Source organism: Chiroxiphia lanceolata, chromosome 9, assembly GCF_009829145.1.
Source record: "Chiroxiphia lanceolata isolate bChiLan1 chromosome 9, bChiLan1.pri, whole genome shotgun sequence".
Lineage (NCBI taxonomy): Eukaryota > Metazoa > Chordata > Aves > Passeriformes > Pipridae > Chiroxiphia > Chiroxiphia lanceolata.
The window spans coordinates 20,046,689-20,071,696 of record NC_045645.1 but is presented as its reverse complement, the minus strand read 5'-3'; the positions used below and the strand labels follow the sequence as shown (position 1 = coordinate 20,071,696).

The following is a 25,008-nucleotide window of genomic DNA, read 5'->3' as shown; positions in this document are numbered from 1 at the left end:
GGGTGCACAGATATAATTATATGCTTAAAAATTAAGCACCTGCCAAAATACTACAAGGATCATAATCATAGCTGGCTTGCAGAAGTGAGAATAAATAAAGGATAAAAACAGTATTTATGGTAAAGACAGGTGGGATGTTTTTATCTAGGGGAAACTAAAAGACAAGATTGGTATATATCATCTGGAATGAATTTTGAACCTTTTACGTACCTAAAAATAAAAACAGATGTATAAAATCCTATTGGCAAAATAAAGCCAAAGGTTATTGTTGGCAAATGTGATGATCCCTAAAGTCTATCTTTAGGAGGACTAAAGGATAGGATAGACTAAATAGGAATCTGAGCAATCTAGGGATGATAGCAAGGTATAATATACATATATGTTAATCAATATTTAGAGTAAATTTTTTTCTATACATTTTTCAGTCTTGCTCTAATATCTGATTATAATTTGGTCAAGCATTAAAAGACTAAACTATATAATAAATTTTGAAAATTACTGCAGTCATCATCTGGAATCAATCTAAATACAATAAATTAATCCTTAGCATAAAATAAACATTGCCTGCTACACATCAGAATCTGAAAATATACACTGTAGATGCAATGATCATACCTGAACGTTGCTTTCTCCATACACTGAGAATCTGCACTAATACTTCACCTGTCACAGAAAGGTGATCTGTGGTTTCAGTGTCTGACAGCACTACAAACAAACAGGCATATCTCAACCTTCATTATTTTGCCCACTGTATGTCAGAAATTCTGCAACTCGTTTTATAGTCATTCAACAGGACTACATTCTGGAATGTTCAGATTTTTTTCTGATCAATGTTTTTGTTTAGCAATCTAATGTCAAGGCACTATGCATAAATTCACCAAAATATTTTTCATGATACCTCTAGAACTTTCGGTATGTAAATGAGGAAATAATCTTATAATCTATATGAAAATGACCAGAACAAATTTCATACTGAAATAATTGAATTTGGGACTCATTATCATGTACTGAAAATCGTTATCTAGTAAACAATTTATTTATTTATTGCTATGATAGCTTAATAATCAGTAGTCTTTAATCTTGAGTTTTACATCACCTGACTTGTAAAATAAGAGAGTAGTGGAAGAAGCAATGTAATGGAACTTTCATTTCTTTAACTAAGAATCCAAATGTGAACTTCCATATTCCTATCTTTTTATTGCCTATTTTATAGAATATAATATAAATAAATTATGATAGATTTTCATTCAGAGCTTTAAATTTTGTACTTTTTCATCTTCCTCAACTATCACTACACTAGTAGACCTCATTACTTTTTGCTTCAGTCCAGGCTGGCTACAAATGAATCTAATTATTTTATAGTTTGGGCAGTGTGCCTGGCAGACAGCAGGGCTTGGACACCCACTGCTGCTTTGAAGACACATGTTGAAAGAAAAACTTGACATTTTTCTGATAAAGTTAATAATTTTCATGGTATTGACTAGAAAATAATCACTTCCTGGAAAAAGATCAAAATATGGGCCGTTGAGATTATTACTGACTGCAACAGAAATACTGAAGCATTGGGAACATCTGTTAGATATATTTTTTAAAGTGTTAAGGGGAGATAAAAACACTAAGAATGAACCAAAAATCAACAAATTGATCATTTAGTCTAACACATACTATAGAGAAAAAAGATGTATCACAGTTTCAAGATAATATAGATAGAAAAAAGTGTATGCAAAGATATTCTGTTCATCCTGCATTTACTGATTGTTTTGTGAGTCTCACAAGTTGTTATATTCTTCTCTGTGTGTCCTAATATCAGATGCAAATATTCACTTTTTTTTTACATTAAACAATGATTAAAATAATATTTTCTTGACTTGCCTTTTTAACATCCATACGAATTCACAAACAACATGTAAACACATTCTCTTTGAGAGAGGAATTGTGTGCTCTGCGAAATGTATGCCCATGGACAGGAAGCTTAAGGCAATCTGGCAGTTTTCGTGCAATCCTTGTTTCATTATCCCCTGTCACATGAACTACTCGATGCCTTCCGGGAACTGCTGTTAACACACCCAGCCCACTGACCTCCTGGGACCGGTCCCCAAGACTCTGTTAAGGCCTGTGTACTGGAGGCTGCCTCACATTTCAAAAGGGCATGATCAGCCCTAAACGGAGTTTTCAAATCTTAAAAAATTAAAAGGCACCAAATCAAATTAAAAGCTTTGCAATGCCTAAATTTTAAAGCTGCTACACATAAGTCAACCACTTTCCTCAAAGGGGTTTCTCTCTCTTCTGGGATAAAAACAGAATTTGGTCTAGGGAAGAATTACTGCATGACATGCTAATGCATGTGATTCAGTTTTCATCAGCTAGGACTACTAAAATGGTCATTATTTTATGAACTGATGTGGATAATGAGAAATATCTGAAGTCTGCCAGCACTCTCATATGCCAAGGCAGTTGTCATTTGGTAACCTCTGCTTTGAGAGGATGTGTTACTTTGGAGGAATATGAGTTAAATATAATGGGACAAATATTTATTAAATTAAAACTATTAATGTGGGTTTTTTTTCTTTTATTATTATTATTTAGATGCACTTTATGTTTTGGTCCTAATTTTCTCAAACCTGGGCAAGTAAGACGGAGCCTCTTGAGGCACAAGGCCTCCCTGAAATGTTACTCTTTGTTTTGTCTGTATTCTTTCTTACTGATCAGGATAAACTTTTCTTCTACTTCAAAGTACTTTGACAAGTGATTCAGTTGCAAGGTGTCTATGCATAGGAATAGGAAGTACAGGACTGTCATGACTGGGCATAAATTCATTTGCTATGAGCTATTCACCTTCTTAGTTCCCTCTCTGTCTTAATTTCCTCCAGTTAAAAGGAACTGTGAGGGTGGTAGCATTAGTATTGCCAAAAACTAATAAACAGGCTACAAGTGTGTGACACATGCAGATCATTAGTCTGTGCCTGCACTGCCTCCTTGTGTATTAGATAGGCCACCAGTACTCCCCCAACACAAAACAATACCACAAAACGATGCAGAACAGCCACTGTAAGAGGCTTTTTATACTTAAACATCTGTGTTCTTAATTTGTCAAAAGTCATAGTTAAAAATGGACTGTGGTATGTAGATATTGGCCCACTGGTTCCAAAACAGCACTGATTGAAGCAGAACTGATCAGGGACACTGCCTGATAATACGATAAACAGTTGCCAACAACAGTAACTGAGCCCGTCTACACCGTTCCCTGTTAGTTCTCCCAGCCTACATATTTGTTTCAATTGGTCTCCAGTAAAAGGAAGTTTCGGATAAATCATAAAAAAAAATTCAGTGTAGGAACCAAACAGACACCAGCAATTGAAGGCAAATATTTGAAAGTGTTGTGTTGCAAAACCACAACAGACTGAAGTTTTAATTGGCCGTTGAAAAAATTCAGAAATGGCAATCAAAATATAGATTTTTGACAGTTTTGGTGTGTAATGGTAATGTCTAAAAACCAGACATACACTGAGAAACCAATCCCTACTTCAAATATATATGTATCATTTTCAGTTGTCTTAAATGTGGCAAATTTTGGCACCCTTTTTATGTCATATTTTAGGAGATGTATCATGTGTTGAACTAATTGCTGGGTTTTTTTCTTCTCTCTTGAAGTATAATTACGATTACAAGAAGTTATGATTACAACAAGTTATGATCCCAAAAAGAAATTCATGCAAATAAAAAGACTGGTGGGTTGCTGTATCAATTACACTGTGAAGTGCTGTAAAGTATCAGTAGGTGAACCTTGAAAGATTAGGGAGTTTGGCTGAAATAAGCCCCCAAAACTTGAGCTGAATGACCAAGCTGAGCTGGCAATGCTGCATGATACTTGATACTTCCTGCTGCTTGCTGAACAGGATGGAAATGTTGTGCTGTTTACATGCTATAAAAGGCAATTTCAGCAATATTATTCTTCTCTTCTGAGGGAGGTGCAGGAAGATCAAACTATTCTACAAAACAGTCATGATTAAGATCCAACAAAGTCAGTTAGACCAGAAAATATGGTGATTGCTGCTTTTCTTCAATGAACTTCACAGGATGACAGAGTTTTAACATTCTCTTTTAACCTGAGGCCAAACACATAGCACATTCCCAGAAAAATTCCAGTCAGAATATCTTCCATTCACAAATGTGTGGTCCTACAGCTCCACAATCCACAGAGAAACTAACGTTCCAGTCATACCATGTGCTGTAGCTCTTCAAAGAGGTCACCTGTACCAGCATTGGAACAGTGCTTACTTTTGTATACATTAAGGCTATATAAAGCAAGAAAGGAGGAACTTCATAGAGAATCACAAATTTGTCAGACTACATCTATCAATGAAAAGAACAAAGTTAATGAAAAAATGGTGCTCCTTAACTGTGCTAAGATTTTATGTAAATGAAGTTACTTTTCCTCTCATATAACAATATAGAAGCATGCTGATAATAAGGAGGGTTGGGGAGTAGAAAAGACAATATAAGGCTTGTAGCAGTATCTGCCCAATTGTCAGCTCTGTAGCATCTGCAGAGTCCAATGCCAATTTGTAATTTATACCCAGGTTATCCATTATAACCTACTGTTATAATGTAAGACAGTATCAGTCTCTGGTTTTCATTTGTACTGTTTCTATGCTTACCTGCAAGGGACCCTGTACAATAGAACGTTACTTAGGGATGAAGATACATTATATCAAAAAACCTAACATCAAGTGTAACAAAAGTCTTGTTCAGTTCTAAAGAATGAATTCCAACAGTAAAACAAAATATAGACCCTTAGCTTATTTCTCCATCTGGTATAAAATACTATTTTCTTTTGAAGAAGAAAATGACTAAAGGTTAGGGCTGCTAACTACATTAGCACAAAACGTGCTGACAAGATTTTTGCATTTATGTGAAATGAATTTAACTGTTGATGCTTTATTTTCCTAAGCCTTAAACCTCTGCCTAATTGTAGACTTCTCCCCAGCCTAGAAGACACTAAGTCATTGGTTTCTGCCAGCTGATATAAAGCACTGGCTTTCATCAGTGCCTACCTCCTTATCTCCTTGCTTCCCGTAGGTTCAAAATGCAAGTGGAAATTGTGACAAGCATGCAAGTATCAGCATTAAAGTAATTTCTAATAGTAGTTTTATCTTTAAGCAGGGCACGAATTTCTACAGGAAATCACAACACAGTAAATCAGATTCTATTAATACCTCCCTTCTTAATACCACCTTTGGCAGTCTTGCATAGTTTCATTACTCAGGGTTTAGGACAGTTACAATAGTGTCAAACCCTGACACTATTACTTGAACACTAACTAGAACCTGAATTAACTACCATATAAGGAAGTAACCCCCATAGTTAAAGACAGTATTATTCAATGATTTCTACCAACACAATTAATTTGGGAGAACTTGTAGAAAGGTATAATGGCTCTTAGCTAAAACCTTTGGCCTAAACCTGTCATCTCCTCTTCCTAAACATTCTACTAGTTCCTATCGGACCAATACAGCAAGGCACAGTTCTCTATTAAAAGAATTACTATTTCCAGGGTTCAGCAGGAACAATCTGGCTTCTTAAGACTTGAAAATCCTCAGCCCTACCCATGTGCCAAATCTCCCTTTTCTTATTTTTAACAATATCCCTTATTTCTGTTAACCAAGTTCTGTAAGAAGGATTATACTTATTTATGAGGCATCATCCCTAAAGTAAAAAGCAACAGAAGTTATTGTCTTGCTTTGATCTTATCTTCAAAGAACATTGAAGATTAAATTCTCCAAATTTGTTCTTATCTTCATGATCCTGAAGAACAGGAGGCAAGTTTGATGGTTGACATTTTTAACTCTCAGTGTTAACCATGTTAACAAAAAACTGTATAAAACCCCGCAGCAAGAGATGTATAAGCTCCTACCACCTACAGCTCCCTTCCCAAATCAGGAGGCTGTTTCAAAGAGCAGTCATGTCATTTAACCCTTTAAATCCCTAATGCTTACCTTAACACTAACTTTATTCCTTACACAGGCCTAGAAGTTTTAACCTCTCACGTTGGTGTTTCTGGTAACAATTCCTATTACTGCACATTCAGTTTAAAAATTTAAGGATGTTTTCACCAGAAACTCTAGGAATTCAATCTTCAGTATAAGTACAGCAACAAATATGCATCCAATTTGTAGCCACATCTCAGCCCTGCACAATGCAGCTGTCACTCTAGCTTTGCCTATGTCATTCTCAGTACACTCTCCACAGGGAAAAAAAGTTGTTAATGCTAATGTTCCTGTAGTCTTTTGGTACCTTAGCTAATGAGTACTGAACTATGCTGTTTTGTATTGAATTTCTTTTACTATCCTCTGCCCTCCCTAATTCCTGGGAATCTGAAAGAAAGAATCAATGGGATTCCCTAGCCCAAAGAGTTTGCTGAGGGACAGAGAAAGCCTTGGCTTCATCCTTCAAAACCTATGATAATGGAACTGGGAGAGTTCAGTGAAGCTTCAAGCTATGATTGGTAGTAGCAAAAGGTATATTACCTTTCTAGAAGATGGAATCATGGGAAGTCATATTGTCATTATTTTGTCTATGTGCATGCATTCAAATATTTCTCTCCCTTTAAAAGTACAGAAAGAAGCTGATTAGCATTTCACCTAGCAGAGATTATTCCACTAATCTCCATTGGTAAGATGTCTTTTTTTTACGAGGGTTCACTTCCCCAAATTTCTTCCCAACATTAATCACATAACACAAAACTCTCAGAAAACATAGATCTGCATCAGAAAAGAGACTATGATGAAATATCTACCTATCTAAACCAAAAGAAATAAAGTAATAGAGAAAGCAGTGGGTGATGACTAAAGGCAGACATATATTTTGCAATATTCACTTATGTGCTGTGAACAGAATTGGAAAGGGCATCAATGTCTGTGTGAAGCTAGAAACTAAAAGTCAAGATCCCTGAGATACATGGAAACCAACAATAAAAGCACATTCTTCCTTACAGTGCACTACTTATTCCCAATTAAATGACTCCTTTATATACAGAGAGAAGTCTCTTGCTTTTGGTGATGTCAAGGAATATGCTGGGAAAAACACAGTATGATTGCAAGAGAGCCAAAGAAAACCGTATTTTCACTTACATTTCATTACAGTGCCTATAGTCTGAAGAATGTGAGAGTGCTGCTGCTGTGAGTTTCTTGTAACCTACAGTGGTCCAAGGAAACATATTCTCTTCTCCATAGTTCCTAACCCCTCCCCCTCTCTGCCCCAAAATACAACAATGACCCATCTGTGCACATACAAGAGAGCAATTCCTAATATTTAAACACGGGCTAATCTGCCAACGTTGATGTATCAGGGACAGAACATAATGAATGTCGCAGTGCTTAGTCTTTCTTTTCACTAAAACTGTCTTGAAGAGTAATGAGGAACAAAAAGGTCGACAGAAAGAACAAACCACTGTGGATCACAGCTGATTCAAAAAATAACATTCTCTTCTGCTTTTCTTTGAAAAAATGTGCACATTTTAACCCTCTTTTAGATTCAAAAAAAGAACATATTTCTCCTGAAATTACATCTAAGGATTGAAAATTTCTAACAAAAATCTTTTAAGAATAATTTTATGGCACTCAAAGCTTATCTATGCTCTGAATCATTATCTATTCTTTGGCATATTTTCATGGCACCTAAGCTGCAATTACTTCACTCTAGAACATCATCATTGCAATTAAGAAGGTTAAAAGCAGTAATTAACAAAATAAGTTATATGTAAATAATTTAATTGTAAATAAATAGTCCTTAAATACTGAATTTGACAGGCTGCAAGATGTGAATCTTCATCTAAATGGCACGTAACTTCTCTCTCATAACTGCTGAATTTCATGGCAATTTCTTAAATGTCTGTGTGGCTTGATATGCCAGCATGCAAAAATAACTGAGCTAGCTCTACATTAATGTGGTCCTTGTGCTAGAATTAATATAGAATTATACAGAATTGTATATTAATATAACATGCTACCTCACCTGGCTTAATACTTTGCATTTTTTCTTATTTGTTCTGCTTCAGATTGATGTAGGACCACAAAAATCAGTGGGCATCCTTCCACTGACACTTTGGGAGATGAACCACATACCCTAAAGTTTAAGTAATGGTAAAGGCACTGTGTAAAATTACTATCCTCTACACTCTGAGAATACTTGTTCTTTTTCACCACTGTCTGAAATACTTCCATTTCTTCCCTTGGGCAGAGACAGAGTTTTTCCTTTTTACTGGGATACAGTATAGCTGTACTCATTTAGGCCAATAGGAAGGCTCAAAAAAAAAAAGTCAGAGAAGCAATGTGTGATAAGAGAATGGAAGTAGCAAGAATGATGGTGACAGAAAAAGATGTGCTATTTACAAGCATGAAGAGGAAACTTGAAACTTTAGAGCATATGAGATTTTTCCAGTGACAAAGTATTGAGTAAAAACAATTGCCATTGGGACTACCTACTGACATGGTAGTGAAGGAGGTTGAAGCATCCAGTTAACTTGATCTGTTCTAGACAGAATCTAGTAAATGACAGAACAACACAGACTGGCAGAGAAACAGTAATAGTACTGACTTTTGGGGACCTGTACGTAGTTAGAGTATAAGATAACTGTAAAACCAGATAAAATATTCTTTAAGCAGCTGGGGGTAGTCTCACAATCGCTGGGAAGATGGCTTAGTGAACAGGGTGCTGCTGGGTTAAATGGTTGATGATCTTAGAGGTCTTTTCCAACATTAATGATTCTATGAATAAGTTTTTGTACAGAAAAGTGGGATGCATACAGCATTTTGGTGCTCCATAGTTGTACTACAGGTAACTACCTGAGCTTGCAGAACAACCTTGTGTATCTCTTCACTGAATGGCACCCAATGCACAGCACTTATGGGAGCTCAGATGTAACTGTGTGATGGACCTCAGTCCCCTCAGTTGCAAATCTAATGATAATTATACCCAGTTTCAGAAAACCAAGGACAGAAAGAACTAGTTGTATTAATACAGTGCAGCAAAACATAAGATATTGTAGGAAAGGATAATAATTTTCTGAAGTATTATTTGACATATAAAAGAACATGTATTTTGATAAGCCATAGGCTTATTAATTGCTGTAAGGCATTAAAGATCTCAGTGAAGGCAAATTTTAAAAAAAAACAATCTATATACATTTCTACTAAAATGTGACCATGGTTTTCTCTCATTTTTCAGAGGAGCCAGAGCAGAATCTGATCCCAACGGAGGATCTTGACTGGACATACCACCTACCTACGGGCCGATCCCCGTAACCGATTGCTGCACAGGTGGGGCAGGACAGGAGCGCGAACGGGAGGTTTCACGGGGTGGAGCCGTGACACCTGGCTCCCCGGGCTGCAGGGTGTGGTGAGGCGGGGAACGGGGCGCATGTTTAGTGGCGGGCTTTTCCTTCACCATGCCGCTCCCTTTTTTCTTACAATGGCCTTGGAGAGAAGCTCTCGGAGGTCCCTCAAGGGTGTGTAAGAACAAGCTGCGCCTCAGAGGGGTGTGAGGGGGACCGGGCCGCCGGGGCCGGACCGGCCGCCGCACCAACGCCAGCGGGCAGTTTCGGGGTCCCTGAAGGGCCACCCGGCAGAGGCTTCACCTCAGCGCCCCAGCTCCTCTCATGCACATTCCTCCCCTCAAACTTGCCCTGCCTCGCTCCCTCCCAGCCGGCGTCCCCCTCCCCCTGCTTCCCGCGTCCCCCCAGTGTCGCCCCCGGCCCGTCCCTCCCTCTCTCCCTCCGGTCCCCGCTCCGCGCCCCCCGCCCTCGCTCCGCGGGGCGCCGCGGCCGCCTCTGCGCATGCCCGGGGTCAGGGGCCCGCGCCGTGCCGGGGCGGGGGGCGGTGGTGCCCCAGGGACGGGACGCCCGGCGGCGCCCCCGGACCGCTCCCGCCCCGCCGGCCCTGCTCCCCGAGCGCCTCCGGCAGGGCCGCTCTCCGCCGCCGCGGGGGCCGCCGGTGCCCGCGGAGCGGCCGGTGTGCCGCCGCCGAGGCGGAGGGCGGTGCTGTGGGCGGCCGGGGGAGCCCCGCGATTGGCCTCCGCCCGGCGGCTGGCGTGTCAGTCGGGCTCCAGGGGTGGCCCTGGGAGCCGCTCGCCCAGCCCTCTGACGGGATGAAGCCTTTAGGGGGATGCGGCGCTCTTTGCATTTTGATTAAAGCCCCTCAGCTCCCCTCAGTCTGAAGGCAGGGCACCGGGGAGGACGGGTCGGAGGGGCCTGTGCGAGGCCGGGCAGAACGTGAGCGGGGCGAGACAGAGAAAACCCCTCTCGGTTTATCACGTATGGCTCTATAGGAGAAATCATCTCTGGGAATATAGTGGAAAGGACGGAGCTGGTATAAACTGAAGGCGCCCGTGTTTAATTCACACTTGTGGGTGCCCAGCATGGAGATGCAGAGATGGTCCACAAGGTGGAAAACGAGAAGGTGGCCCTGGGACTCGGCTGTGACTGTGCTCATCACCTTCGCTATCCTTCTCCGGACTGCAGAGGTCAGAGGAGGTAAGAAAGCAAAGGGGAGCCGGGGAGTCCAGTCGCCTCTCTCTCCTCCTCGGGGAGAGGACCCAGGGCACGGTTGGGGCCGCGTTTCAGAGGAAACCTGTCAGAGCGGCTCCTGGTGCTGGGGAGCCGAGAGCGCACGAAGGCGCTTGGGGCCGGCGCGGGGACCCGCTGGGAGCCCCCGGCGGCGCGGTGGGGGTGCGTCCCTCCCAGGTGCCGCGGCGGGATGGCTCCCGTTCAGCCGCAGCCTTAAACTTTGGATGTGGTTTTAATGAGGTAAAGGGGATGCACACTGGCGGGGCGGGAAGATGAAAGATGTTGAACAGAGTGACTTATCCTTTTCCAGCACTGGACTCTGTTTTGTGGAGTGTGCGCCGGTTTTCAGTGTTGTTGAACTGCTCAAGTTCACCAAGTTGTGACTGAAATGGAACGACAAGTATCTGCCTTCTCCTCAGAGGGGCGAGGAAAGGGAAAGTTTGGGGGGGGGGGTGTTGGAGGCTCTGTGCTCTGGCTTTCTCCATTCTCCGCTCTGTTATTTTTCCTTTTGGAATGGGTTTCAGTGGGCAAAAAGTTCTGCAGGACGCAAGGGCGGGCGACAATATATTTGAAGGGGCCCTTTGCCAGCCGATGCGGAGGGCAGCCCCTGGGGCAGCGGCGCCCCGCAGGTGGAGATGCCCGGGGCAGCTCGGTGGGCTCAGCCTGACGGTCGCTGGGCTCCACACGGGCGGTGTCAGCGCCGGCGCGCCGTGCCCAGCCTACTCCCCACTTTGCAGCCTCCCCGGGCTATCGAGTGGTCCCTTAGGTGTCCGTGGACCTGGTGGGCAGGGTGCGGCCCGCGGGGGACTTATAGTGGGAACAAGAGCCAGGCAGCAGCGCAGCAGCCTCAGCAGAAAGGAATCGCCGCCCCCTCCCCCGCACCACTCCTCGCGTTCCCCGCACTTCTCCCTTCCGCACCGCTCCCCGGCACGGCTCAGCCCCAGGCCCCCGGCCCAGCTGGGCTTTCAGAGCTGTGCTCGCACGTTCGCGGAGCTGCAGTGTGTAGTCTCTGGTAGCGGGAGAGCTTGCCTCTCCTCCCGAGGGTGAAAACGCTGCTTCTTCCTCCCTTCCTCCCTCCCACCGGAGCCCGCAGGCGCATCTGGGGGCCAGTCTGGCTGGGATGGAGATTTTTATTTTGCTGTGGGGCTTAACTCTCCGGAAAGAAAGGTTTATTTTTTACACATTTATTATTTTAACGAGGTACTTCTCGATCTGAATTCTCACTTTCCGAATCAACAGGCGTCCTAGAGGGAGCAGGGAAAGGTGACCAGTTTCCATTCAAGCCTTTATACCTGGGCACAACCTTGACGGTGTCAGATCAATCAGGGCTCCTGCCCCCTGCTGGCCCCGCTTCTGACAGGGACTGCAAGGGGTCAGATTTCATTCCTATTGCAATTCCACGGATTCGGTGGAATTACACGAAGAGTGAATTAACCTCGCAGAGCTTCAAGGATTCGGCTACTCGTTACTATGCCTGAACTAAGTTTCTCCAAGAAGTGATACTGTCCTCAAAGGCGTGATCGATTTCTTATGACACTTTTCATAGTAAAACTGACTAAATTAGGTAGGATTTATGTAGATTATGTTTACATAGTGGGTTGGATGCGAATGACAAGTTAAAAGAAAACCTAAATCCAAACAGCCCAGCAAAAATCAACAGAAATTATGTGGTACTTACTGAACTATATTCGGCAACATTAGGCAGACTAATTTGGTTTTGGTAACTTTATTAAAAACTTGAAAACCTTTTCTTCTAGTCTTCTGCATAAAGGACATTTCAGAAACTTAAAACTACAGGCTTCTTGTGTTTGTAGAAGCATTCTGAAAAGAACTTGGTTCTTGAACTTTTCTGAAATACAGTATGCTATTTGCTTAGAAACTGCAGGGAACTGTGTGTTTAGGGCTTGATCTGTTATTGAAGTCAGTACGAGTTTTTCCATTGACTGCAGAGGGAGTAGAATTTGACCTAATTTCTCTAACAGAGTACAAGGGAGGTATTTCTGAATCATCTTTTATACATTCTAATCTTATTTAAAGTAGTTAAAAGATAACGTAGGACATAATGACTCATATTTGGAAATAGGAGAGGAAAAATAACAAGGAATAAAATCAAATAGCATACTACAGCAGGTAAACAATATGACTAAATGAAGATGCTGGATAAAACATGACTGCTGGGCAAAATATGAATTGCCCTTATAAACGCTTTTAAATCCTATATTCTTCAATTTTGTTTTCATAAACTACCTCTATGAAAAGAAAATTAGCTTTATATGAATACATCTTGTAATCATATAGCAATGACTACTTTTTAAGACAACAAAAACCATTCCATGTAGACAAACCCGAACAAACTCCTAAAATTCATGACTTTTTCCAAGTTTCTTTATTTAACACACACACGCACTCACACAAAGAGAGAAGTATGAGGTGTCTTTCATAGAAGTAAGAAATGGTGTGTGAGGGTGTGTTTGGGCTTTTGAGTTATTTCTTCTTTAGACAGAAAAAGTTACGGAAGTGAGAATAAACTGAATGGGAAAAGCAGTGACTCATATTTGGTCAGCTCAGTGCCCACCAGCTCTTAACCAGCTCTTTTTAGAAAATATTTTTACTTTAAGACTTGGCTAAAGCAAACAAAATTCAGTATTTTAAAAGACATCCTTTGATTTCCTTTCCCCTTCCTCACCTTTAATACTAAATCTGTTGGTAATGTGTTTGGAATGAATAAACTCATTTAGTTGAAATGGCATGGCTTCAACACTATAAATTTTTTGTAAGAGCTTGACATCAATGCACTATTGTGATGCTGATTTAAATTTCATGGGCAAGAAATGAAAAATCAGTCTTTTTATTATTTATAAGCTTTTCCAAGCAAATGGAAATCCAGCTCTTAATCTGAGTAAAAAAAAGATTTAAGAAGCGTTACTGAAAATGAGGCTATGAAGATATATATAGAAAACACACTTTGGACCTTCTATGTAAGTGACAAGCAGATTTGTTTCTGATATAGGATAGATACTTCTTACTGTCCTCTTAGACAATACAAAGGTTCCTTGTGCTTCCCTCACCCAGGCTTGGAAACTAGTGGGAGTTCTAGGTGCAGAAGGAACGCAGAACTGGGCCAATTAGTGATGGCAAAAGGAGAGTCCTCTTTGTGGATGCTCACTTAACACTGTTGCTTATGTGTAATTGCTTAGTAAGTTACACTGTAATTGCTTAGTAAGGAAGATACGGATCTGTTTCTTGAATGTATCTGGCTGGTCTAAACCTGTACAAAATGGAGTTTTAAACTAGAAAAGTATAAATTTCTTCTCAGAACTGTTAGTGATGTAAAGCACTTCTGATTTTAACTGATCAATTAACTTCGAAGACTGAAAAAGAACACAAACATTTAAATTATTCCTTTATTTCTTAGTGAAATTGTCTTGTGTGTTAGTTTGTGTGGGTTTGTAAGATTAATATTCATAAAGTCAGCAAAAATGAATAAATCAGAGTGACATCACTAGATGCAGCTAGTGGTCCTAGCTGAAGTTTTTTCTGAGTCCCAAGGATCAGCAGGTGAAATGGTCCAATCTTCCCAGGGTAGTTTTAGAGAGATGTGCATGTATACATCTGTTTTGCTATATAATTTAGATTTCTTAATTGTTTATAAGGTAAAATAATGATTTCAACTGCAGCAGCAGGCATCAAACAGAAAAATGACTGGTATGTGGTGTTAATTTTGTAGAGCGTGTGTCTTTGCATTTAATTTAGGAGACTTCACAAGGATCCAAGAAAGGACTATTTGGGCTGCAGGAAATTATGTCTTTTTACTAGCTCTGCAAAAAAGAAGTTTCTCAACTTCATTTTTGTGTATATCTTAACAAATGTAACTGTGTATAACTGCATATAGAACACCCACAAATACTCAGTGGTTTTGGCTTGAAATAATCTCTGTCTCTGACACCTATACTTGGAATGACAGTAGGAAAAAAAATCTTTGATAGAAAACATTTCCTGGTGTTATCTTTTGTTCTGATAAGTAGGAAAAAAAAAAACAACAACAAAAAAAAACCACACCAAAACCAACCCACCTCCAGCCCCCTGTTGCTTGTAAATTTGGTGTCTGCAGCAGTTGTAAAATGTAGGAAAGAGGCTGTCATACTCATTTTTACAATTGTCATGCCCAAACTTACTTGATGTTCTCCAAGTAGAACCCTTAATACTAGCATAGTTGCAGCACACTAAAGGAGCCACGACATTACTACTTATGTGAAGTTATACCTAAAACAGACTGGAGCAATTATGTCTTTCCCGGATTTGTTTTGTGCAGTGGCAAACAGTAGGGTTTCCATCTGCCAGCAAGATTAAGAAGTTGCTTTTCTTTGCTCTGTAGAGCACTCTACTTCTTTTCAGAAGAAATCCTCCTAGCATTGGTTAATTTATCATTGTTCTGAATATTTGTTGATAATAGGGGGGAATAAATTAAGCAGAGCTTGGGAGAAATCTCTAATGTTCTAAGAATGTGAAGTCTCATGCAGTGATAAAGATTTGCCCTCTGGATGGACACAATAGAGAGCAGTGGCTTAAAAGGAATTAGGTTAACACACATGCCTGTTGCAAGGGCTTATAACTATTCTACTCGGTATTAAATACCAAGTTTACAGACTGTAAATGTAAGGATTAATTGTTGACCCGGTTATTGCAATAGTAGTAGAATCTGGCAAAACTTAAATTCCTTTTAGCACATTAGCACACATAAGGGGTTGTAAAACCTTTGAATTTCAGGTCTGGGACTTCACTGTGTGTCAAAGTGTTAACGCACACAGTGTGTGAGACAGAAGGGATTTGGCAGAGCTCATATTATGGAAGTGAAGTGTTTTCTGCAAACCAAACTGAAATATGTATTATAATAGATGATTTAAAAGAACAAAGATCCTGATCCTGCTATAAATAATGTCAGTGGCAGCTAAGCTTTTTCTGTAATACAAATTAACTTAGTTGTGAGTCAAATTACGGTCACATTGTGAAAGTATTGCTGTAGAATAAGTGTTACCTACTCTGTTGCTTAGCTCTGTACCTTACCTTACTCAAATTATCGTAGTAATCAAGCATTCATAGTTTATAAAAAAAATAAGTTCAGGATTTTACAACTTTGCTGTCTGCTTAAGAGGAATTCCTGCTAATATTAGTAGAATAGAGAACTGAGTCTGATTTCCTTGCCTTGTTCTCATAAGAGAGAAAATACCTTTGACATCAGTGAAAGTATGGTGGAAGCTTTTAGTTGTATGAGTTGTTTCTCTATAAAATTAAATAGGATTATTTTAAATGGCACCATTTCTAAATCTCATCCTTAGCTGTATTCTGTGCTTAAAGCTGAAAAACATACAAATGTTCCACATTTGAAAACTCCCATTTATTAGAAGATACTTATGAAGTGTTATTGGGTTTATTTCTGAATAAATACCTTGATAACAAAACTTTTAAGTGGGCTCAGTTTCTTTCATATTTAATTGCTGAGGGAGCACCTTGTCTCTTCTGTAGCAGGGACCATTTTTAGACTGTCTTTTTTTTTTTGATAAGGCAATAGAAACTGGATACCCCAAGAATGTAGTACTTGTTTTGCTGATTTTCACAGTTGAAAGTACTGTGTCTACTGTCTGTACAGAAAGAACTTTTTGAATCTTTAGCAGAGACCTCAAAATAGTTAGGCACTTGCACTGTAGTCCTGCTAGATTTTGCTGTGGTGCTAAATAAGAACAACTCCACAGAAATATGGAGACAGCTTTTAAAGTATTGTAAACCCATGGATCAGTACAGGTCTGCACCAGATGATGAACTAGCCCAATCTTCTGGGGTAACAGATGAAACCTTTTATGGAATCAGCATCAGGTCTTGAGTGCTTGATTGCAGTCAATGTTGGTTAACAAGTAATAAAAGTACAACCTATCTAGCCTCAAAGAAGGTTTTGGGTAATAAAAAAGTCGCATTATGTGGTAAAATACATAAAACAAATATGATAAAAAGTCTCAAAATCTAGGTTGCACTCCAGAATTATGCAGTGTAACAAAACCCAGAAATATTTTTTTTTTTCTGAATATTTCCAGTAAATAAATCAGCCTGCAAGCTAAAGTTGTTAAAGATCTGAGCCTGTAGCTGAATACAGACAAGTTTTCCACTGTTTTCCGTATGAGATTTGAGTGAGGGTTTTGGTGGTTTTTTGGAGGGGTTTGTTTGTTTGTTTTTTTGTTGTTGGTTTGGGTTTTTTTGTTTAGTTGGTAGGTTGGTTGGGTGTTTTTTACTTTATGAGTGTTAGAGATTGGTCATTAAAAGGAGCTATAGTTAGTAGTTGGTGAGTATCAAAATTGCATCCCATATATATCTAAACTATATGCATAGTCTTTGAAATACTACAATGTATTCAGTAGATTTGGCAGCATAAGAAGTCAATGAAAAATTTCCAAATAACTGGTATGGAAACAGAAGTAGCCAATTCTGAACAATTTCACACAAGCTTCTGTTGGTGAAATAGTCAATCCTAGGCCATTGAAAGCATTCCTATATGCATCTGGATAATCTCTAGTTCTCATAATCATTAAATATGAAGGCACTGCAATAACACCTTCTTCTAAAAATGTCACCAGTCAAGATCCCAATTACATAATTAATCTAAAACCTAACATGTAGGAAAATTCTTAACTGGTAAAACAACCTTAAAGTATGTCACTAGAAATATATATAAGGGCAACATACATTTGGCTAATCTCATAAATTTGTATTCCATTTCCTTAAAAAACACCCAGCTTGATTTTCAGGAGCACTATGTAATTACTTTAGGCAACTCAATTGGTTTCATTTTTGTACCTTGAAGATGCTCTGTAACTCACTTCTGCAGCCCATAAAACAGAGAGTTCATTTTATCCAGCTCTGTGAAGTCCTTTGGTTAACATCTATGAAAAGTGTTGGAACCTTCACAAAGGACACTGCAGAACCGATGCGTTTGATGCTTCCTCCCAGAGCAGTCTTCTGTTACATGTCTGGGCTCTCAGTGGAGTTGGGATTCTCAGACTGCCAGGCCCAAAACCATGTGAGGAAGGGCAGCTCTGCCCAGAGCTAGTCAGTAGGAAATGCTGAGGACAGAAGTATCTGATCCTTTTCTAGTGCTTAGACACCTATGGCCAAACTGCAGGGAATCGTTGCTTGGGATACAGAGACTGGAGTCTGCAGTGGGAAATAGAGCCCTTTCTAAGAACTGGGAAGCTCAGTGAAGTGTTTGGGCATAACGTGCCTTTGAATTCCTGCTTTTGGATGTTTATTTCTGTATTAATGCTCACCAGATGAAGAACACAGTAAAATAATAAGTATAGATAATAATAATTCTGTGTGTTTGTGATTTTAAAAGATATCTCTCATAAGTGCCCACAATAAGTAAAATGTCTAAGGGTAAAAGTAGAAACAGAAATATTCTTACCACATTAGAAATAGCACAGATTTCTAGTAATAGATGGGCCTTGTCTTGTATCCTACAGGTCAACAAACTAGCAGTTTAACAAAGCCAGGTTCTAACGCTGCTGGTAAAGACCTCTTATATTCATTAAGCTTTGGACTATTTAATGAGTGTCAGGAACCTTCATCATAGCAGTGTTTATCCTTACCCAGCTTTAGAATACATGGAAGGTCCTTAGAATGAGCACTTATGAAGATTCAAAATTTTAAGAAAAGTAAATAAGCTAAATAACTGTAGGCTATTATGCCTCTAATGGGTAGCATGGTTTCAAAAACCTGTGGAGCAGCCAGTACCTCCTATTTAAGTTGCTAAATATATACCTAGAAATCTAACCATAGGTAGCCTATTTTGTAAGTCTTGTCTACAAATATAAGGAGTCCCTTCATTAATACTCACAAAATATACACATTTTAGCCTACCTACCAGGCTGTAACAGCTAGTATGTTTTAAATGATCTGTTACAGTGACATAAAACTGGACTAAAACTTTGAAAAAACACTCCATTTAGAACTGAAGATTAATGTTTCAATGCTCTTTAAGTTTTAGTTTTTGCAGTGGTTCCATTGGAACAGATTACTGGCAGAATGAAACCTATTTCCATGGAAAAATATGAAGTAAAATAATAGTAATTTAGAGACATTAGTCTTCCTAAATTTCTCGTATAATTCTTTTCTACTCCAGGGCTGTATCTCACTAATTAGGAGTTATTGATTGTAACTCTTAAAGGCACTTTGTGGAGTCATCACTGATAAATTTTCACTTTCACATCAATAAAGAAAAGGGCATTGCTGAAGAATTATGATAACTTGAAGTTACCTGTTTATTTTATTGGAAAAACACATAATACTGTTTATTGTAAAAATACTGTTTACTATATCAAAAAAGGGAAAGGCAAAGTTACTAGAGATATTAACAGTATGGCAAACATTGAGTTGCACCCTCCATTTGCTAAGGTATATCTGTAAAGTAAAGAATAGTGGCTCTTTTTTTTTTTTCCCCTTCAGTTTTGTTATTGTTTACATTTAAAGTATGTCCTCCAGCATGCAATCTAGTAGCATTTTGCAAATTATGTGGGTGAACACAACCTTTAAATAGGGAAGGGTCATTGGGCCTGAGCTCCCTCACAAAATTAAGAGACTAAGACCCAGGAGCTACCAGACCGAAATCTAAATATAATGGGATTTCAACTTCTTTGCTTTACTAGGTATTTGAACAGAAATAAAAATATTTTAGTCTAAATGAGTCATCCCCTAAACAATTTCTTATAGGAATGAATTTTGTAGCCAACAGTTGCCACTGCAGTCACTTTCCTGTCAATCCTGGAGAGTTCCACTTTGAGGCCCGACAATGAAGTCCTTGCTTCTGAAAATGCAGATGATTGTTTCCTGTATACCTCCTACCTTCAATAAGAGTCTTTCTTGAACTATTTGGTCCTGAGGCACCAGCACCTTTACCTGCAGCTAAAAAATGCTTTGCTGTACAGTTTATAGCACGGCAATAGGTGTCAAGCTTGGTACACCCTATCTGAAAAGGTTCAGTGCTCTATTCCCACTGTAACTTCAAAGCGTCTTACAGCACATTCGATGTTAAATAGAAGAAAACTCAAGATGTGACCTTTAGATAAGTCCATTCTGACTTCCATGGTTATCTTTTTAGGAATAATCGAACTCATTCAAAAGTTCTCAGTTCAATGAATAATATGTTTTCAATCTGCATGTATACCAAGTCTACTGAGGACCAGTGCACACATGTGGGATGGGATGACTCTAAATGTTTGACCCCTTCAGATCCGAGTAAGGCATGAGATACTGAGTGAGATCCACACCAGTGTGCAATTGCAACCACTTGTGGAATTGACACATAAACTGCTTCTCAGTACAGCTTTACATAGGTTAGAAACCTGTCTGGGAGCCAACTAGCTTAGATGGGTCAAAAAAATTTCTGAAAAAGCACAAGTAGGTGGTAAAGTTTTTCTTCTGAAAAAAATTTCCAGTAATAGAATGTTCAGGTAATTTTCTATGAATGAAACAAATATAACACAGAATTTGTCAATTTATTTGTGACTGCAGCAGACTTAAATTACTACGTGGAAGCTGATATGTATGCTAAGAAACAGGAGCTCAAGTTTTTTGTATGCTTAAGTGTAAATTTATTGACATAGACACATTAGCTACTTAGAGTCATACAGGACAGAACATTCTACTTACATGAAACAATACAGCTCTATTTTCTGTATGTGTTAATGACCTAACATTTACATACCTAGCATTGACAGTAATGTCACTCACTAACTTGATTTGAGTAAAACTTCTTAAAAAAGCATGTTGTAAATCAAAACGTTTTCATAAATGAAAATTCATTAAAATAAAGATAATTAACTTTAAAATGTGATTGTCGCTAGAAAGATAGTATGTATAGATTTTAGTCTTTTATCTGAAGTTATTGTGGCTGGTATAATTCCAAAGATTACATTGCTGACATTAGATGCACTGTTGATCCATCTTTTTTGGGTTCTGTACAGTTTACCTTTGCAGTGTCAGATGGGCTTTGTTACAATGCAGAAATTTAATGGTGGCCACTGAAGCAGAAACAAGGAATTTTATTAAGGTACCTTTTACTAAGGTACTAAGTTCACCATGATCTCAGTTACAGACAGGATACATATTTAATAAACTAAGATATTATTAAACACTGTTTATTTAGTTACTCTCTACATTTAAATAAATCCGGATGTAATGAACACGACATGACCATTTCAATGCAAATTTTCTTGCATTTGTTGCAACTTGTCCCTGTCTTGTAATGTACATTTTTTTACCTACGGTTATGGGGTCACCTGCAAGAAGCATTCCTGTAGAGAGATGGGGAATTGCTAAGCACTTTTATTGAAAACTGAGGTCATCCTTGAGGCAAGGAGACTGGATGTCACATATTGCATAAGTCATCAGCACAAGACTAGGTGTCCAAAGAACTTCAGTTTCTGCACTGTTGTACAGTTTCTCAGTCCCTCCTTTCTCTGATATCATGACTTGTTATGGTACCTGGGAACCTCCACCATGGAGAGTTTCCACCAAGAGAAAGGCAGAACCATATTATGTAATAGATTCCAGCTCAAATATCAGGAAATCTAAGTGAAGGAAGCAAGTCCTCCAAACTTGAATAATGTTTGTTATTTACATTTGTGACATTATAACATATCAGCAATGAATCTGCTGTTTTCATCAGATTCTGTTTAACTCCAGAAGATACGACATTGAGCAGTGGTAGTAGTTGCTGGGTATAATGCAACAGAAAGGTGTCATAATTTGATCCATATGTGTAGTATTAGTATTAATAAGAATGATATATCACAAGTTTTGTTTCAGTTTAGAGATTGTGAAGTGCAGTGAAAGCTATGATATTCTTAACCATGACTACATGATAATAATGTTCTTTTTCAATCCTTAATAGCATTAAGGATTTTACAATATGTGGTTATTATTTCATTTAATAGAATGCATTGTCATAGCCTTTAGAACAAATGTATCATTGTATATAGAGAAAGTCTAGGCTTGAAAATGCTAACCAAAATTGGTAGTCAATTTTTGCTTACCTTCCTCCTTTCCAAATAAACAGAAAACACATGAAATTTCGCTCATGTTGTTGACTCGTGATAATCTTTCCTGACCCAGCAGTGTAAAAGTGTGATCTAGCATCCAGTTTACAACTACTTAACTCCACTGAATTCTTTCTATTTCCAGCAGAGATATGCTGACAGAAGTTTGGGGTGTTTTTTACTTTCTTCTTTTTAATTTATTGCTCTTACACATATTTTAGTACCATTTAAAGTAGCTTAGAACATTTTATATTTCTGTCAACATCTTTTTTTTCCCCCCAAGTTTCCTATTTAGTTACAATAGAAGAAAGCTAAAGGGAAAGCAAAGGAAGACTGAATATGGCTTTGAAGTTATATTTAATATGAAATGCTTTGGACCAAATATTCTTATCCATACCACTATAAATATGGAGGCTCGTTGAGTGAATGGATGTACTTCCGTCATACCACAGTATTTGGCTCTACAATTTTAAATATTGCAAGTTACAGGTTATTTTGGGTGTTAAGATGTTACACCACTAATTTTTGTTCATGTGCTTTATCTTCTTTTTATTTGAAAACCAGGGACTTATGATGGAGTTAAATGATTAACGGTTTGGTATCTTGAAAGATACTTGAACACTCAGGTTCCCATCTCATACAGTTCTGTTTTCCAGAAGGGGATTTCTGAATAATTCACCTTTGCCATACCAAAAATCCCATAATTTTTAAACACTTCTCCTCTGGCTACTACTGTGCAGTCTTTCAGTGGCAGTGAAAGTTGCACGTGTCTCTCTGAACTCTTTTGAATCAAGGACATATGGTGTTGAACTTTGCACTATAATCGTTAGTGAGAAGAATAATCCCCTGCAGTTGGTTTTATATCAGTGGAAAAGTAGCAGAGTGGAAACTTGCATTTTGATTGCAGTCTGAAACTCAGGAGAGCTTAGGCTGAAAACTGCAGGCTTGCCCTGATGAACACAAGCTTCTTTTCGCAGGGTTATCTTGGGACTTTGTCTGGCTTGCCTGCAAGAGGTGGCCTTCAAGTAGCAGTGCAGCTTGGCCATAAATATCTGCATAAGGGACCTATTCTCCGCATCTGGATATTGTGTTTTTGTCAAATTTGCCTGGCAAACAGTTGAGTTTTCAAAGCTGATGTCTAAGTTTCATAAGGAGAATTAACTGCATCCCAAGAACTGGTGAACTGGAGAACTGTTTGCGTGATGGTTATTTGTTACTTCCTTGCCATCTGAAATCTTGGCACCAAAGTGGAAAGATGTAAAAGCATTACATCATATAACATCAATCTGCAGTTTTCTTTACTTTTTCAGAAAATTATCCAGGGAAATTAGATAGAAGGTAAATCATTTAGGAAAGCTGTTTTATGCACTGCAAGGAAAGTCCTGTGAGAGACCCTTGATCTGTCAATATATGGGTTATATTAATGCTGTAATCTTATTTTCTGGACCACACAAACAGGCAAACTGTATACCCTTAGGATTGGTGCTCTTTCTGGTTATTTCTTCCCATTCCCAGAACTCATGTGGGAGCAGCATGCTAGAGAAGAGGCAGTTTTCAGGAAAAGTGGAAGCTCTCAGGATACAGTGATGCTGAGCACTGCAGAACCTATGAAAACTGGCAGAGAGAAGCCATAGTTTCAGGTGAAAGCTTCCAGACTATGCTCTTCTCCGACTGTGAGTCGTCTTCCTACCTCCCTCCCTGGTCTTCTATGCAAGCAGTTTTGGCTGTGTGAGGACTTCTCATTGTCCTTTACACTTGAACAGGTTACCTCTAACCAGTGAGGGCCTACACTGCAGTTTTTCAAGAGCTGTTCATTTTAGACTGTATTCCTACATGTGTGTTCTGTGGCAACAGCATCTATTGCTTTCTGTAGGTGCATTGAGCAGATTATCTGCACAGTGAACTCATCAAGAATTCGAAGACTGATGTAGTGGCAGCATGATCAAGCCTACTGAATGCTTGTTCCAACCGCTGCAATAGTTACAGGAAATATATTAAAAAATCCTGAATTTCCCTGAGACAAAATTTTTCCTAGCAAAAAGAGGGGTTTTCTGCAGAAACCTCACTATATGGTAGCACTAGGCGTGACGCAGGAGGAGTCATGCATCTTTTACGTTCCTGTCCCGTTTATCTAAAGACTTCTAAAAAACCACTTTATTAATGCTGTTTGAAGTGGCTGTCTGAAATCTTTGATATAAATTAGGGAAGCAGTTTCTGTTACTTGTGATCTGTATGTATTTAATAGGTCAACCACCTTATCTTTGGAGATAGACTAATTACCTTTTTTTACGTTAATTACTTCATGTAACTTGTCATTTCTGTAGAAATTGTTATTTCATCTAACTTGTCACTTCTATGACAAATTACACTTCTAGAAATTCTTTTAAACTGACTAGTTCTTTTGCTATTTTATGTTTTGTGAATCACAGTTTGCAGAAGTAAATAAATATTCAGCTGTGGACTATTAGCAAGAATGTTTGTTCTTATTATTTGGAATTTGTGGTTTAAAGATTGTCCTATTATTATTCTGTTTCTTGTCTGGAGGTTTTTTAGCAGGAGAACTAGCAGGGAGTAATGAATAATCTTGTTTATGGGTGAATAGTCTCCCAGTCAGCCAGGCAAAGAAAGGCCATTATTCTAAAAAATAATGAAGAATTTGGTGCAAATTATAGAAAAGAGCAAAGGAAAAAGGAGTGAAGCAGTGGTTGACTTGTACAGCAAATTGGAATTTTTACTAATATTTCTAGTGACTGGTTCTACGTTACTTTACTGGTTCAAATTATTATAAGTAAAGCAAAAATAGGTATCAGTTACCAGGAAAAAAGAGTGGGAGTTCCTTCAGTATGGTAGTAACTGGAATTGTGTGAAACACCTATAGAAAATACATTATATCCATTAAAATTTTGTTGTCAGTACTCAACAGAGTACTAATACTAAGTACTAATAACCAGAAGACTAATACTTCACCTGTGTTTTTACAATCTTCCACTTGTTTGCAAATAGTTGTTCAAATAGTTGAATATGCATGCGCACTGGTATTTTGGGCCTTACGTTGATATTTTGTTGACAGGTAAAGTGAATGATAGCAGACAATAAATCAGCTGTAGTTAATGCCACAGTGCAGTTCAAGGATGAAGTAAGGTCAAATTTACCAAGCACATTTCTCAGCTTTCACAGTGAAAGTCATGTAAAACTTTGCCTGTCCAGATAAAGTGGTTATGAATTTGCCAATGTAAAAACTGCAGAACAGAATCAGAGAAAAAAAAGTCTATTGAAATTCTGTTTCCACTCAGAAAAATACATTAGTGAAGGGATCCGTAGGGAGCATGACAATGAGCACCTTAATTTTTCCTAAGATGTGTAATT

At 38.8% G+C, this 25,008-nt stretch overlaps 1 protein-coding gene across 1 annotated transcript in view; it reads left to right on the top strand.

The window, feature by feature from the left end:
* The first annotated feature begins 10,084 nt into the window (after nt 1-10,084).
* COL11A1 (collagen type XI alpha 1 chain) overlaps nt 10,085-25,008 on the top strand; it is a 134,178-nt gene continuing 119,254 nt past the window's right edge. The window contains 1 exon segment of the mRNA XM_032696726.1: nt 10,085-10,528. Coding sequence (XP_032552617.1) covers nt 10,414-10,528 — 115 coding nt within the window. The 5' untranslated portion in view covers nt 10,085-10,413.